General features: G+C 39.4%; 1 protein-coding gene across 1 annotated transcript; it reads left to right on the plus strand.

The window, feature by feature from the left end:
- The first annotated feature begins 3,234 nt into the window (after positions 1-3,234).
- Positions 3,235-13,790, plus strand: os9 (OS9 endoplasmic reticulum lectin). Its single transcript, XM_073467954.1, has 15 exons — positions 3,235-3,436; positions 3,868-4,050; positions 6,436-6,499; positions 6,580-6,656; positions 7,576-7,674; positions 7,855-8,056; positions 8,317-8,472; positions 9,293-9,414; positions 9,719-9,779; positions 10,052-10,134; positions 10,255-10,452; positions 10,597-10,792; positions 11,168-11,335; positions 11,882-11,991; positions 12,516-13,790. The coding sequence occupies exons 1-15, from the start codon at positions 3,269-3,271 to the stop codon at positions 12,651-12,653; spliced, it is 2,025 nt and encodes a 674-aa protein (XP_073324055.1). The 5' UTR covers positions 3,235-3,268; the 3' UTR covers positions 12,654-13,790.
- Positions 13,791-13,900: the final 110 nt, after the last annotated feature.

Here is a 13,900-nt window from a genome sequence, read left to right on the forward strand (position 1 = left end):
AAGCGCCAAACCTCTCTCTTTCTTTCTTTTGCTCTAACACCACCATCTGTCCAAAATCTGAAAATGTTTTGGCCTCTAACTCTTGAACTCTTGATCTTCAAATAAAAGACCTCATTTTCCCCTGCTCAGTGAGCCAGAAGGAGTTCAACATTTCATTTAATTTGGCCGCCATATTGAATTGTGCCAAAAACCTTCCTTGCTTTTTCAGCTACAAAAAAGATGCCAAAGGAAAGGGATGCCTTCATCGTGACCTAAAACCAAATCTCAGTTTGGTTTGCTGTGAGATTAAAACATAATGACTATGGGTATTCAGCATTAATCTGCATGCTTTCTCCAATCATGACCTCAGTTGCTGCATGCACACACAGGGGTTCCTGCACCAGAGTACATGCATGTACACATACGTAAGAATTTCTTTTGCAAACACCTCAAGTAGATGTTCAAAAATTAAACAAATTAATCAATAAATTAACAAATCCCGCAACTTCTCTGCATGTATGTGAATTAAGTAAGAAAATTTACCCAACTGCTTCTATCCAGTCAGTGAAAGGGCATCCTCTAAAGGCACCTGCATCTCCAGAAACTGTGTAGACAGTCACAGAAACAAGTAAGCGCCTTCCCCATCTGGAAACAAACACAAAAAGAAAAAACATGAATCATAGAATACCCTGTAAAAAAATCACTATAACATCACAGACTAGCTCCCGAAGAAAACTGTACACAAAACTGCACAATCGCATCACCACATAAAAACAAACGTCAAGAGTCCATATGGTGCCACAGCAGCTGCTGGCCTGGTCGGATAGCCCCCAGGGGAAATCCTGCAGGGTTTGGGGGTGTTATCCTGGTGAGCTGTAAAAAAAAATCAATCAGAGCTGAGCAGGAAATCAGCTGTGCTGTTTTGAGCATGTATAGTAAATGGTTCCTCAAAGTGCCCCTTTAAATGGCTTCCTCTTGTTATATCAGTGATGTAGAGTAGGATCCCCCCCACAGAGTGCTGCTTCTTTCTCTTGTCCCACTATACTGTATGCCACAGCAGTCTAATGATCTCCTTTTAGCTGCAACAAATACAGGCAACATCAAACAGACACATACAAAAAACATTAAATAATAAAAGAAATGGATAAAGCCATCAAAAGTCACTTTTATGAATCAGAAAACTCCTCACATGAACATGTTTTAAATATAATTAGAGGTTTAAAACAACTGATGTAAAGATAAAATAGAGCTGTGTCAATCCCGAAGGAAATTCTTGTGCAGGGAATGATCAAAATGACATTAACATGAGAATAAAATGCAAATATGCAATAGACTAACAATAAATAACAGTGTAAAAGTGAGTAAATGCTGACATTAGTGCTGGATAAAATCACAATAAAAATACAATACGATGAATTTAGGAAAAATAAGTAAACTACAATAAAAACTGAAACAGAAAAGATAGCAAACAATATAACATGATATGTTCATATCTCTAAGAGCAGACATTGGGTGTGTCCTGTTAAGCTTGCAGATTCAGCCCCACTAGCCGGTCCCACAGCTCTGCATATGGATGTAAACTGTGCACGATTTGATGATAATTAGCTCTGATGGAGTAACCATCCTCACCTAGAGGTGAGAGATGACCCCGGTCATGAGAATTAAAATGCGTGCTGTATTAATTGCGTTGCTGCTTTTAATTAACCTAAAAACGAGCCAGTGGGGAGGTGAGGAGAGCTGTGGACATGCTACAGACATGGACACAGCTCTGTCCGTGGGTCCCTCCCAAAGTGCGCCCGACAGATCTGTTGCCTCGTTCACATTCTGGATATTAAATTAACACAATTTTTTTTAAAAAAAAGAGCAGAGCAGAACACACATGTCACAGTAATGCAATTATGTGTCCAGCAAACCGGCGACATGAATGACAGAGATAATGAGAGAGATAATACGATCACTCACACGGGCCTATTAGCCTACCTTGTCGTGAAAAAGACTGCAAGAAAAAAAATATCATTCTCATATAGCTGGATATGTCTCACGATTACATCCCTTACATGCTGAAACACGAACCCTATAAAACAAATATATATTCGCCTTTAGACATTTAATCGACTTTGCACCAAAATCTTTCACGCCTGTCTTTTCCTCTCATGTTTCCTCCGGTAAAGAGGCCGTCAGATGTCCACCCAGACCTGGAAACACCGACAAAAATAACGCGCTAGAGACAGAGGTACAGGCCTATTGTTGTTACAGTAAAAATCATATGAACAGAGAGCTCACCTCAGTTTCACACACGCACAGTGTAAGGATGGTTTCACCTCCCGCCTGCACGGAGGTCGCCTTTCCTAATGAATCTGTTCCTCAGTGGTCCTGCAAATGGGATTAGATGTGGAGAGACGGAGCAGCCAGGAGACAAATAAAGCAGCGGACGGACGCTCCCCCTGCAGCAGCAGCAGCAGCAGCGGCACGGCAGAGCGCACCGCACCTCAACGCAACACCCAGCGGTCAATCAGCAGCACCATGGAGCTCCGACATGCGACAAATAACACATTTCGTGCACTATAATTAAAATGCATGCATCCAACAGCTAAACCTGCTCATGAACATGACGGGGGGGAAATGTGCACGTGCATGTGCGTGTAGATGGCTGGGTGTGGGCGTCTGTGCACATATGTGCTTGGTGTGTGTGCTGTATGTGTGGTACAGTGTGTGGGAATGTGAGCGCATGCTTCACGGGAGGATGTTTTTTTGTGAGTCGACAGTCTGCTTCTATATTGGCTATTGTATGCATATATATATATTAAAAAAAACAACTACCACGCAGTTGGAGTTCACGTTTGAGCTCAGTAATTTGTCTAATTTGGGCACCAGGTGAATTCATTTATATTTATAAAATTCTAAATAAGAAAAACAGCCTGGTGTCATAAAATAAGATAAAAGATTGTATCCACATGATAATCTGCTGAAATTTGCCTGTGACACGCCTCGTCCGTCAGCCCAAGAGGTGCCCAGTTTTGTACCAATGTGTGGGTTTAATTTATGTCAATTCAAACATTGACCACTGACATGTGCGCCGTTTAATAATGGTTTTTGGTGTAATGAAGGTAGAGGCCCCGCCCACTCACTCTGTAGCGGTGTAATAAACGAACACACCAAGGAGCTGGAACCCCCTAGTTGCCGAACACAAAAAATTAGCCAATGACAGAGCAGCGCTTCTCACATGGACCAATCCGCTGCCACCATGTCAGACGTTTCTGTGTTTTGTTGCTGTCAGACAAATGGGGGTATGAGGAGAGAGTCAATCATGGCTGCTTCCTTGGTACGGTGGCTAAAAAGATTGTATGTTTTCTTGTTGATATGTCCCCTCTCCGTCCCAGCGTTTTTGAATTTAGAGGAGCTGAATGAGATGAAATATGGGATTCAAATTCTTCCAGATCCCGTCATCTTGGGGCAGGTGAGTGAGGGTGTTTGGGGGAGCTAACGGGTAGCTAGCTGCTAGCTAGAAAGTAGGCTACTGTTAGCTAGCATGAAATATCTTATACTTATGTCGCTATCGCGTGTAAAGGATAACCTGTCTGTTAGCGAGGCGAGAAACTTAATTCAAAACGTACAATTTGCTCACAAGTCACATGAAGAAGTGTTAATGTAGATGTTATTTTCCAGTGACCTGCGCAACAACCATCGTTGACAGCTGTCACAACAAAACCTCAGCTTCCTCACTCTCACCACGCCAGTTGTAACTTCCTTAGATTGTAAATGACTAACCATGAGTGCAGTCACAAATCCTAGTAGTTCACTAGCTTTAAACACTCAAGTGCTGTGCTTAAGCATGGTATTGTCACAATTTAAGATACTGCAGACTTCATGACGGTGTTTCTCCTTTAGACCAAGACAGAGGAGGTGATGATGGTGTCCAGTAAGTACAAGCAGCTGTATGAGTGTCGACTTCCAGCCCAGGCTGTCCGGTTTCATCAGGATCCTGCCTCTGAGCCTGACTCACAAGGGTACACCGGGCCTGACATCCCAGACCTACTCAGCCCAATGAACAATGCCCAGTGTCTAGTGAAGGTTAGTTGTCAGCTACTTATCTGTGTGATCCAATAGTCAAATGTTTATGCCACCTAGAAACTATTTAAAAGTTTTATCCATCTAACGTAGAGCTGGTCCTGATGCAGGCTGTAACACACTGACTGCACCTGTCACTTCAGTGTATTTTAACAAATACATGTGTGATTGCACTAACAACACATGCAAAAAGTACAAGAGTCAGATAATCTGATAATGTGAATTATTATTCACTGTTTTGTGAAAGCTGCATTAGTTAACATTGTGGTGTGAAGAAGGGGGATAGTGTGCGCATCCATCCACAGCTTTATACATGTCCAGGAAAACTAGACTGATGTATACAGACAGAAAATAGGATATCACATTGTATGAAAAACACACCAAAGCAATATTCTGTGTACCAAAAACACTTGACTGTACTAAAACAGGCTGCCAGAACAAGATATGGATAATACACATTTATAAATCTTCTTTCAACTTTGCAGTGTGCATAAAAAGCACAAGATAGATGAATTGGAAATACAATTTAAACAGGGTTTTCAGGTCCATACACAAGGCAAGATACCAGTGCGCAAACATTCCTATTATCCAGGTGTAGGGTGAACATTAATGTTTATTTTTTCCGTTTTGTGCTTTCATTTTCCTCAAATATGTAAACCAATATGAGTTTGGATTTAGATTCAGACCATGAGTGGTCTATTAATACATCTGTCACATCTGCAGCTACAGTAGACCCAATCCTGAATACAAGAGTCAAAGTCTGAACAGGGCCTTTCCAGTACAGTCACAGTCCTGCAACTCAAGACACTAGCTTCTTTGTGCTGCACATTGAAGTTTTAAAGCACATACTGTATATTCAAATGATATATTCTAAATATACAACATAAATAATTCATTTTCAGTTATTCAACCGTTTCACAGCCGTGTCAGTATAAAGTAATGGAAGAGAAACGCATCCCTGTATTGCTGCTTTATGTTTTTACTGGTTCAGTTTAGAGTTCTTACAACAGAGATCTTGTTAGCAAAAGATAAAGAAAATGAGAGTTCTTGGAATCGTGGGAGTTTGCTGCTTGAGTGACCTGCAGGCTCTGCATACACAGCAAACCACCAAGCACAATAATTCTTGATCAATTTATCAAACAGGGCCTGATTTGTTTGTTCGATAAAATAAGCTCAAGTGAATTACCACTCAGTTCTTGGGAAGAGAGTCACAGATTAATTTCCCCTTGGCTGTTTTAGCCAAGGGGCAATGAAAAAACCTTCTTCCCCTTGAAAATATACACATATTTTCCCCAGTCAACTTTTTGTGTCTTCCTCATCCTGTGGCGCAGTCAAACGAAGGTTGTGAGAGTGAGTTGCTGACATGACGTAAATTTGTCCTTTGACCCAGTGCCAAATGACATACTCATCTCTTCATAAGCAACTTGTGTCTGGATGGTTAAAACAAGGCTCTTTTGTTTCTATAGCAGGAGGTTTTGGCTTTGAGGAATACTTAAAAAATCCCTCCATTCATTTTTGTTCCATAAATACTCATCTCAGTTAGTGATGGCTGTGTGGGGGACTACAGTTCAAAGTTAAGTGAATATTTTGCCTGGACTGAACATGCTGTACCCAGGGTTTCCACAGTGTTTTATAGTAGATGTGGGCCAACATGTCAGAAACAAAAAATAAAACATTAAACTTAATGGAAAAAGAGCATAAGGTGCTGTTTCACACAGGAACATGCCACATGTACAGTATTTAATGTGTGTGGCTATCATTCAGGGCAACATCTTCTAACTAAATCGTGGGACATGCTGTAGTATCATTATACCAAGAGCAGCCTCTACTTTTTTCTGATATTATACTCACTCAAGTAGGAGCAAAGTATGGCCCAAACACTGGTCTTTAACAGGAACATAATACTGTAGCTGTTTAGTATCCTCCAGATTAAAAAACCCGAAACAGTTAAATTACATAAACAGACCCCACCAGATGCTTATTTTGATCACAGGTTTGTTTATGTGTGTGGATTGACAGCTCATTGTAGTTACATTTTTTTTGTTATCCAGTGTTTAACTTTAATTGATATTCTTTTAGTCTTTTCTTAGTATTTTGTACATTTTCTTAACAGGCCTCTTAAGTTTTCCGTTTTGACTTATACTCTTAGTAATTCCTGCACCCTGACATATCAGTTTTCTGTCATCCCAATCATCAACCAAATAAGTGGACTTAATGAAAAAGATAATGAACCTACTGGGCTTAACTTGTTAAAAAACACAACAATATGCGTACAAGTTGTTATGTTTTTGTGGAAGTCTAATAGGATGACCTATTATGTTGTTGACTCGAAGCATACGTCAGTCACTTAACGTAAATTGAAACATCTGCTGTGTGTGTTTCCTGCAGACGAAGGACTGGTGGACATATGAGTTCTGCCATGGTCAGCATATCAGACAGTACCACCTTGAAGGTAAGGGCGCACCTCCATGTTTTTCATTACACCCACTTGGACAGGCGAGCTGTCTTTGACTGATGTTGTTCTCTCCTCAGACACAGAAATCAAAGGCGACATTCTCTTTCTTGGTTATTATGAATCTGAATTTGATTGGAGCAATGAAACAGCAAAGGTAAAGTTGCCTCAGTTTTGTGGTTTTAGTTGTTTGTTTTGTTTTCTTTTTCTTGATGGGCTCAGATTCCCGGTATAGATTCAAAACAAGAATAGGAATTGTATGATATTAGCTGAACCCTTGTGGTTGTATGTGGGTACTTGACAGTAAGCATTTTCACATTATTTGATGGATAAATCTCCATCTAATGTTATACCTACAGCAGAAATTATGTTAATTGTATTTCTGTTTTCCAAATGATTGAATTACTGTCTTTAACAAAATACATTTATTTCACTTTATTGAATGTTTATTTGACTTATTTCATCTGTCACAGCAAACAAGAATGAATCATAAATCCCTCTGATAGTATCTGCTCTATATCACGACAGTAGTCGGAAAACTCTCAATTACATTTACCAAAATAAGGTACTTCAAATAACAAAATGTTATGCTAATAACATATAAATTACAAAATAAGGTCGCTTAGGTGTCATAATCTTTCCCCTTCTATTTAAATGTGAATGAAACAAAGTCATAATTACGTTTACAAAGTATCATCAGGAAAGTTTGATGTATTGTTTTGGTTTTATAAAACTGTTATTTTAAAAAGTGAAGTGCTTCACTTTACACAGATTAATTGCTTTTGAGTGGAGAGTGAGACAAATCTTTTCTGTCAACTAATCTATACGTTTCTGAGATCTTTATTTGCTAAGACTTGGTGCAACCTGATCTAGTAAATTAGTTACTAAGTTAGAAACGATTTAACACACATTTGATTTACAAACTGCTGGTGTAACTCAGTCCTGCTTTTCCTGAGTCCTAAGTGTGACTTAACAGCTTTCAGTAATGTTGACAAACTGTTTACAAACATCAGAGGCAACACGTTGTCCACAAATATTGCAAATCAACATAAATGTCTTTACTTTTAATTTCCCAGGCCTCCAAGCAGCACAGACTGAAGCGCTACCACAGTCAGGCCTATGTAAACGGCTCAAAGTGTGACCTAAATGGAAATCCCAGAGAAACTGAAGTCCGGGTGAGACATTTAATTGCAGGATGTATTAGTATTCCATGCTGCCTCCTGTGGACTGTTTTTCTTGTTTAATTTTTTCGTTTCACTATTCCATACAAAGATATGAAGTCAGTGGAAATGTGCATGTTGTCCTAAATGATCCTCCAAAACACACGCAGACAATTTTACCCTTTTTATTTCCAGTTTGTGTGTGAAGAAGGCTCGGGTGACTACATCGCCCGAGTGGATGAGCCTCAGTCGTGCCGCTACGTGCTGACAGTTCACACCAGTCGTACCTGCCAGCATCCATTCCTGCGGCCCCCGTCTACCGCCAAGCCCCAGGGTATCGTGTGCCAGCCAGCGCTAAGTGCCCAACAGTACATGGATTACGTCAAGGCTCAAGTCTGTGAGTTAACAAAAACGAAAGTCACTGTGATGCAGCATTTGGAGAATGTCTTGCTTCATTACTTTAAGCTTGTTCCCGTGGAAGCAGGATACTGAGGCAGGACATAGACTTTTTGACGTGCATTGTTGAATAGATGTTATGTGAAATGCTCCATCGTCTGATTTTAAAATAATGAGAAACGTGTGACATGATCTTTCTTTTGCTCTTTCTTTTATTCTTTCTTTTTCTCTCCTTGCTTTCTTCCCTCTGTCTATTTTCAGCGGACACAAAGCGTAAAGTAGAGCAGATCTCAGAGGAGCTCAGGAGTCTTGATGAGATGTTGGCTGGTAATGAAGGGCCAGATGGAGCAGTGGAAGTAACAGCAGACGAGACATCGCCTGTGCCCAGTGATGACCTGAACCAGCCAGACAGAAAAGGTGCATTTTTTGACTCCAAAGAGACCAATGACCTTCAAAGTAAAGTGGAAACTGCTTATATAAATCTAAAAGCTTGGGAGAGAATCTTTCCTATACAAATGCTTTTTTTAAAAATTGCTTATAGTAGTCAAGTAATCCTGTGCCATACACGGCAATATACTAATACAATTTCGAAAGCTACAGTAATTCTATTTTTCTTCTTTTACTCCAGTGATACTTTGGCTCGCGGTAACCCATCTGCTGGCTACCTGTGTGCACACTGAAGTCATAACGGGGGGAAAAAAGGAAATTTTTACTACTCAAACAATGAGAGAAAGTCCTGGCTGCTAGTAGTGGAGATAGAAAGCGACTGCATGTGGGGAAAGCTCTTCGTCAAGTGGATTGATAATGCCGGCCACATAATAATTTAAATTGTACAATTATTTGAAAAGTATTAAAAACAGTTGTACTGTATTTTGAAACGGTCAGTAAAATTTGGTAATTAGTGAAGCTGTCCATTTCATGACTTCATAGTCATGTAATAAATATACAATTGTCATTTAGATGGTAATCTGCATGAGAAGAAAATTAAAAAAAATGTTCTTATAATCATCGGCTTAAAGTGATCAATTTGACCCAGACAGATGTGATTACTGTAAGCAGTTTCCACTGTATTGTAGTCATTTGTCAAGGCACTAAATAGAAATATCTATTGTTCTTTTTATTATTATTATTATTATTTTTATTATTATTATTATTATTATTATTATTATTATTATTGTTATTATTATTATTATTATTATTTCCATCGAGCCACATATAAACTTTTGTCTTGAAACAGATCCTGCTGATGTATCTGAGGATGCTGGGTCAGAAGAGGCAGAAGATTCTGACTTCTGGGAGGGAGTTACAAAGCCAGGGAGCTCAAAAACATCTTTTTCTGCTTCTCAACAGGAGAATCAGGTAAAAAAATGTCTTTTATATGTCAGTTTTCCTCTAAATGAATAATGCTTCTCTGGAGTCTTTTGATTGTTGATGAATCAAAGACTCATTTTCCAGAGTTTGGCTTGTTTCAAATGAACAGGCTCTCTAACTTAAATGACACATAGTTGAACCGTTTTTCTTTGTAGCCCATTGTTGCATACTGTATATTCACTAAGTGTATGCTTCACTTGGATGTTATATTTCTATAAATGTCAAATCTTAGCCACTAGATGGCGTAGGTTACACTTTCCCTCTAACCTGATGTTTGTTTCCATCTGCACAGGCAGCAGATGAAGCCGACAACGCACTGACAGACAATGAAGTCATCGATGATGGTGATGAAGGTACTGTTAAACGGCACAGCTGATTTTATGTCCTGTTGCTTTTGAAAGCCTTAAACAAGATTAATAAAACCACAGAGTCTTTCATATCTGTGCTGTTATTTTTATTTGATTTGCAAACTGAACAGTTGTTTGTCCAAATGGATAATTTGATTATTTTGAATTATAAATAATAATTTTAATGAATAATTTATGTCCATTTATTATACATTTCTTTGTGTGTTGTTGTTCAGTGTTGGACAAGCAATTTCTCTCTTCTAATGAATGTCTTTCAGTTGAAAAATTCAACTTTAAAATCATCACTGACCCAGCAGACCTGATGAAATTTGTCCAGCACCTCAAAGAGAGTAACAGGAAGGTCAGTACTTACCAAGATTACTGTGATACTTATTTGTTCGCCTCTTGGGAGTGTATTTCTTTTTCTTTGCCATGTATGGGTATTCCAATTCAATGGAGCATTTTTTATTTTTATTCTTAGAAAGCACAAGCCAAAAGTCAAGGAGAGAAACCAACCAGCGACAGGGTAACGGAGAAGCTCGGGGAAGAGGAGAAAGAAGAAGATGAACGCCTGCTGCAGGAGTTTGAGGATGAGATATCCGACCTCTCAGTGCCCTCGGACAAAATTGAAGAGATAAAGGAGGAAATGCAGAAGGAGTTTGACAACATCATAAATGAGGTTTCAGATTTTATCATTTTAACACAAAGATTGCTGTTTGTTCTTTAGATCATTTATGTTAAAATGTTATTTGGCAGATCTGACTCATAAATAATCCAACGTAATTCGGTGCTTTGAACTGATTGGCTTCCCTCTGTGTTGTAGGCCCAGCAGGAATTAGAGACAGAAGGTCTGAAAGGGGAGTTTGATCGCACTCAGGCAACACAGACACTGGAGACAACGCTGGACAAGCTGCTCGATCATCTGGAGGAGAAGGACGTCCAGGACCCAGAGCAGCAAACAGTTCAAAGAGCTAGCGATCCAACCAGGGGCAGCCCCAGCCTGGCTCCGAAGCAGCCAGGTAGCCTGCCTCTCTGTGGTCACATGTCTGTACACTCTGTGTCTGCCTTCATCACTCTCATATTCCATCCATATGTGCAGCCGATGTTGTACATCTTTCATCCCAGAATAGACGCACACGTGTAGTTAGTTTGAGCAAAAATCCAGAGAAGTAATGTAATCAGATTTTGACTTATTTTGGTTAGTCAGTGGCCTTTCCTCTGCTGCCAATGATGTAATTAAAACAAAACAGAACTGAAATCAATCACAGTAACTGAAAGTGAAATGTAATGCTTATAACAGTGTTTTGGCTCTCGCCTCCTCCATCCTGTGGCCCTGCTGATGGGTTTTGAGGTGAACTGTGTTGTTTGTCCCTCTTTTGTCTCGTCAACCCCAGACCAAGCGGCTGACGACCATGTTAAGATCAAAATTACTAAGTATAAGACGGGCAGCAGCCCTGATGGGGAGGTCAAAGTTCAGGAGATGGGCGAAGGAGACCCCCAGTGGCAGCACATAAAGGACGTGGTTAAAGAGCAGCTAGAGAAAGCAGGACTGAAGGCAGAAGGTACGAGGGGGGAATGCCCGAAACACTCAATGGCCTTTTCTCTCTTCCATCTGTTATCTTGAGCATATAGTAGTTCTGTGCTTCTCTTCTCATCTTTGTCAAAAAGCATATAACAGATTTATTTTTTTCTACGAATCAGCTGTTCAAAGACACTTCATGGCAATAGTCCAAAGGAATTCAGACGTTTTTCAAGCTGCGAACAATTCAACACATATCCTTTTACTGAAGACTAAAAAACTGTTTGGCCACAATAAGTACCTGCACATTAGACCAGGGACCCATTCAATTACCTATTTTTTCTTTAACAGAATTGAAAAATTAAAGATCATGGCAGCAAAACAGCTGAAGTTTATTTTAAAGACAAAAGGAAACAAAAGGTGTATATCCATGTGTTTTTTCTTTTTCATCCACTGCTGTGTTTGTACCATTCTTCATCCTGATTTGTTGTATTAACATTTGTTTTCTTTTTACTTTGAGCCACTTGGAAGTGTTTCATTGGCAAGCCTGCCTTTTCCCCTGTTTTTTTTTTTTTTTTTTACTTTTTAGGTAAAATTGAGGTGAAGATCTTGACACGGAAAAACGCAGAGGAGGCAGGTGACCAGTGGCTGACTGAAGAGGATACAAAGTCCTTCAGAGAGCTTCTCATAAATCTCCTGGTAATTTAATGGGGATAGTGACTTTTTATTGGGTTCATTTGGATCCTTCTGGGTGTGAGTTGTACTTGTTACACCGTGTTTGCCAGCTGTTGTGTGCAGTAGAGTTTGCTTAGGGAACAGTGTAGAAACGCCTTAGTTTTACCTTTACACACCTTCATGCAGAGAGCTAGATGAGAAGATTGAAACCACTCTTTTGTCTGTCAAATATAAATCAGGAAGTCAGGATCTCTTACAATGTAACTGAAACCCACTTACCTGTAGGTAACCACAAGAACACTTTTTGATTTGCTGTCTGCCTTTGCTACGCTGTCTTGACAACATTTAATTTTTAAATAGTTAAATAGTATTAACAGTATAACACACGTGGGTTTTTTTGGCATTCAGCATTTCAAAATGAGGACTGCAACATGTGTAATTAGCTCTTTCTTTTGTAAACAATTGTGATATTTTTGTAATATTGCCAAAAAGTCAAATAGAAAGTATGTGGTTGTTTTTAAACACCTTCTTTTTTGTTCATCTTACAGACTGGAGGCACAGAAGAGGTTTACAAAGAGCAAAAGCGGCAGCAGGAGTTGGAGAACAACTATAGGTTTGTGTGGGGAGAGTCCCAGGAGGAGTCCCAGTCATCCAGCACCTCTGACTCAGACGATGTGGACATATGAGCTCATTCAGTACATTCAGTGCACATTTTGTGACAATGAACTCCTGTGGAGACCAGCAGGGAGGGGGACTCTGAAGCGCAGCGGCAAATTTGAAGAAGAGCCCACATGATTCAGTTACTGCTATTAAACCTGGCAGATAATATCAACTCACCTGGTTGCACATTTAGAAAATGTGTGTGTGTTTATTGAATAGGCAATATGTGTCTTTAGTAGGCATCAGTTATATGTTGCACGATGATACAGCAATGTCAGCTGTCCTTGTGCAGTTGAGCGAAGTTATGCATTTTCCCCTTTTTGATGGGATTCAGTTTTGATAGATGGCCAGAGAAGCCGAGCGATGTACAATGTGTACCTTTTTTAGAAATATTTCAGTGAATTTCACTGAATATTTGCATCTAGTTCTGAAGTTGTCAGCAGCACACTGTGTCCACAGTTAAACTATTACCTTTATTTGTCTTACAGAAGAAGTCCTTACCTTTAGGTGACACAGCTGAAGGGTATGCGCATGCCTCAACTAACTGGATGAGTGTTTGTGCAGGTTGTTCAATTCACAGTTTACTGATAAGGATATGAAAAACAAAGGGCAAATACTCAAAGGATCACATTTCAGTTCCCAGCCGTCTTTGAAACTTGATGCGCTGCACTTTTGTGATTCAACTTGTTAGTAAACACATCTGTTGATTACAGAAGTGTTTGTACACATGCTCTGGCACTTTATATTTTAAAAAAGGATTTGTTAACTCATAATTTTAACATCGTTAAACCTTAGAACACAAAATGGGTTTCAATTGGGTTGTCATGTGCTTTATAAGGGATTCAGAAGAAAAACACTTAAAAGAATGTAGGAGGACTAAGTGTGTGCGTTGTTTTGTTTCTGTTAAGAACTTCCCTGTATTTAATTTAGCAAAGGTAAACAAGTAAAGTTTCTCAAAATCCACTTAAACTTTTATAAGGATCCTTCAGAGGTGTACTTACAAGGGCTGAATTTGTATAGTTTGTGAATAATTGTGGCTACCTGGAAATCTACATGTACATAATTGTTGCATAAAAATGTTTTTGATCTGAGCTGTTGTACATTAGCACACGTTACGTGGGGCTTGAGTTGCCTGAGTAAATGTGTTAACATTTGTGACTGTGCAGTCTTGTATAAGAAGCATAATTTCACTGTTGGAAGTCACATGCAAATATTGTCAGACATACATTTGAAGACCGGTAAGACAGGTGATGTTGTGGGTGTGACTTATTCA

The sequence above is a fragment of the Pagrus major genome, chromosome 6, assembly GCF_040436345.1.
Source record: "Pagrus major chromosome 6, Pma_NU_1.0".
Lineage (NCBI taxonomy): Eukaryota > Metazoa > Chordata > Actinopteri > Spariformes > Sparidae > Pagrus > Pagrus major.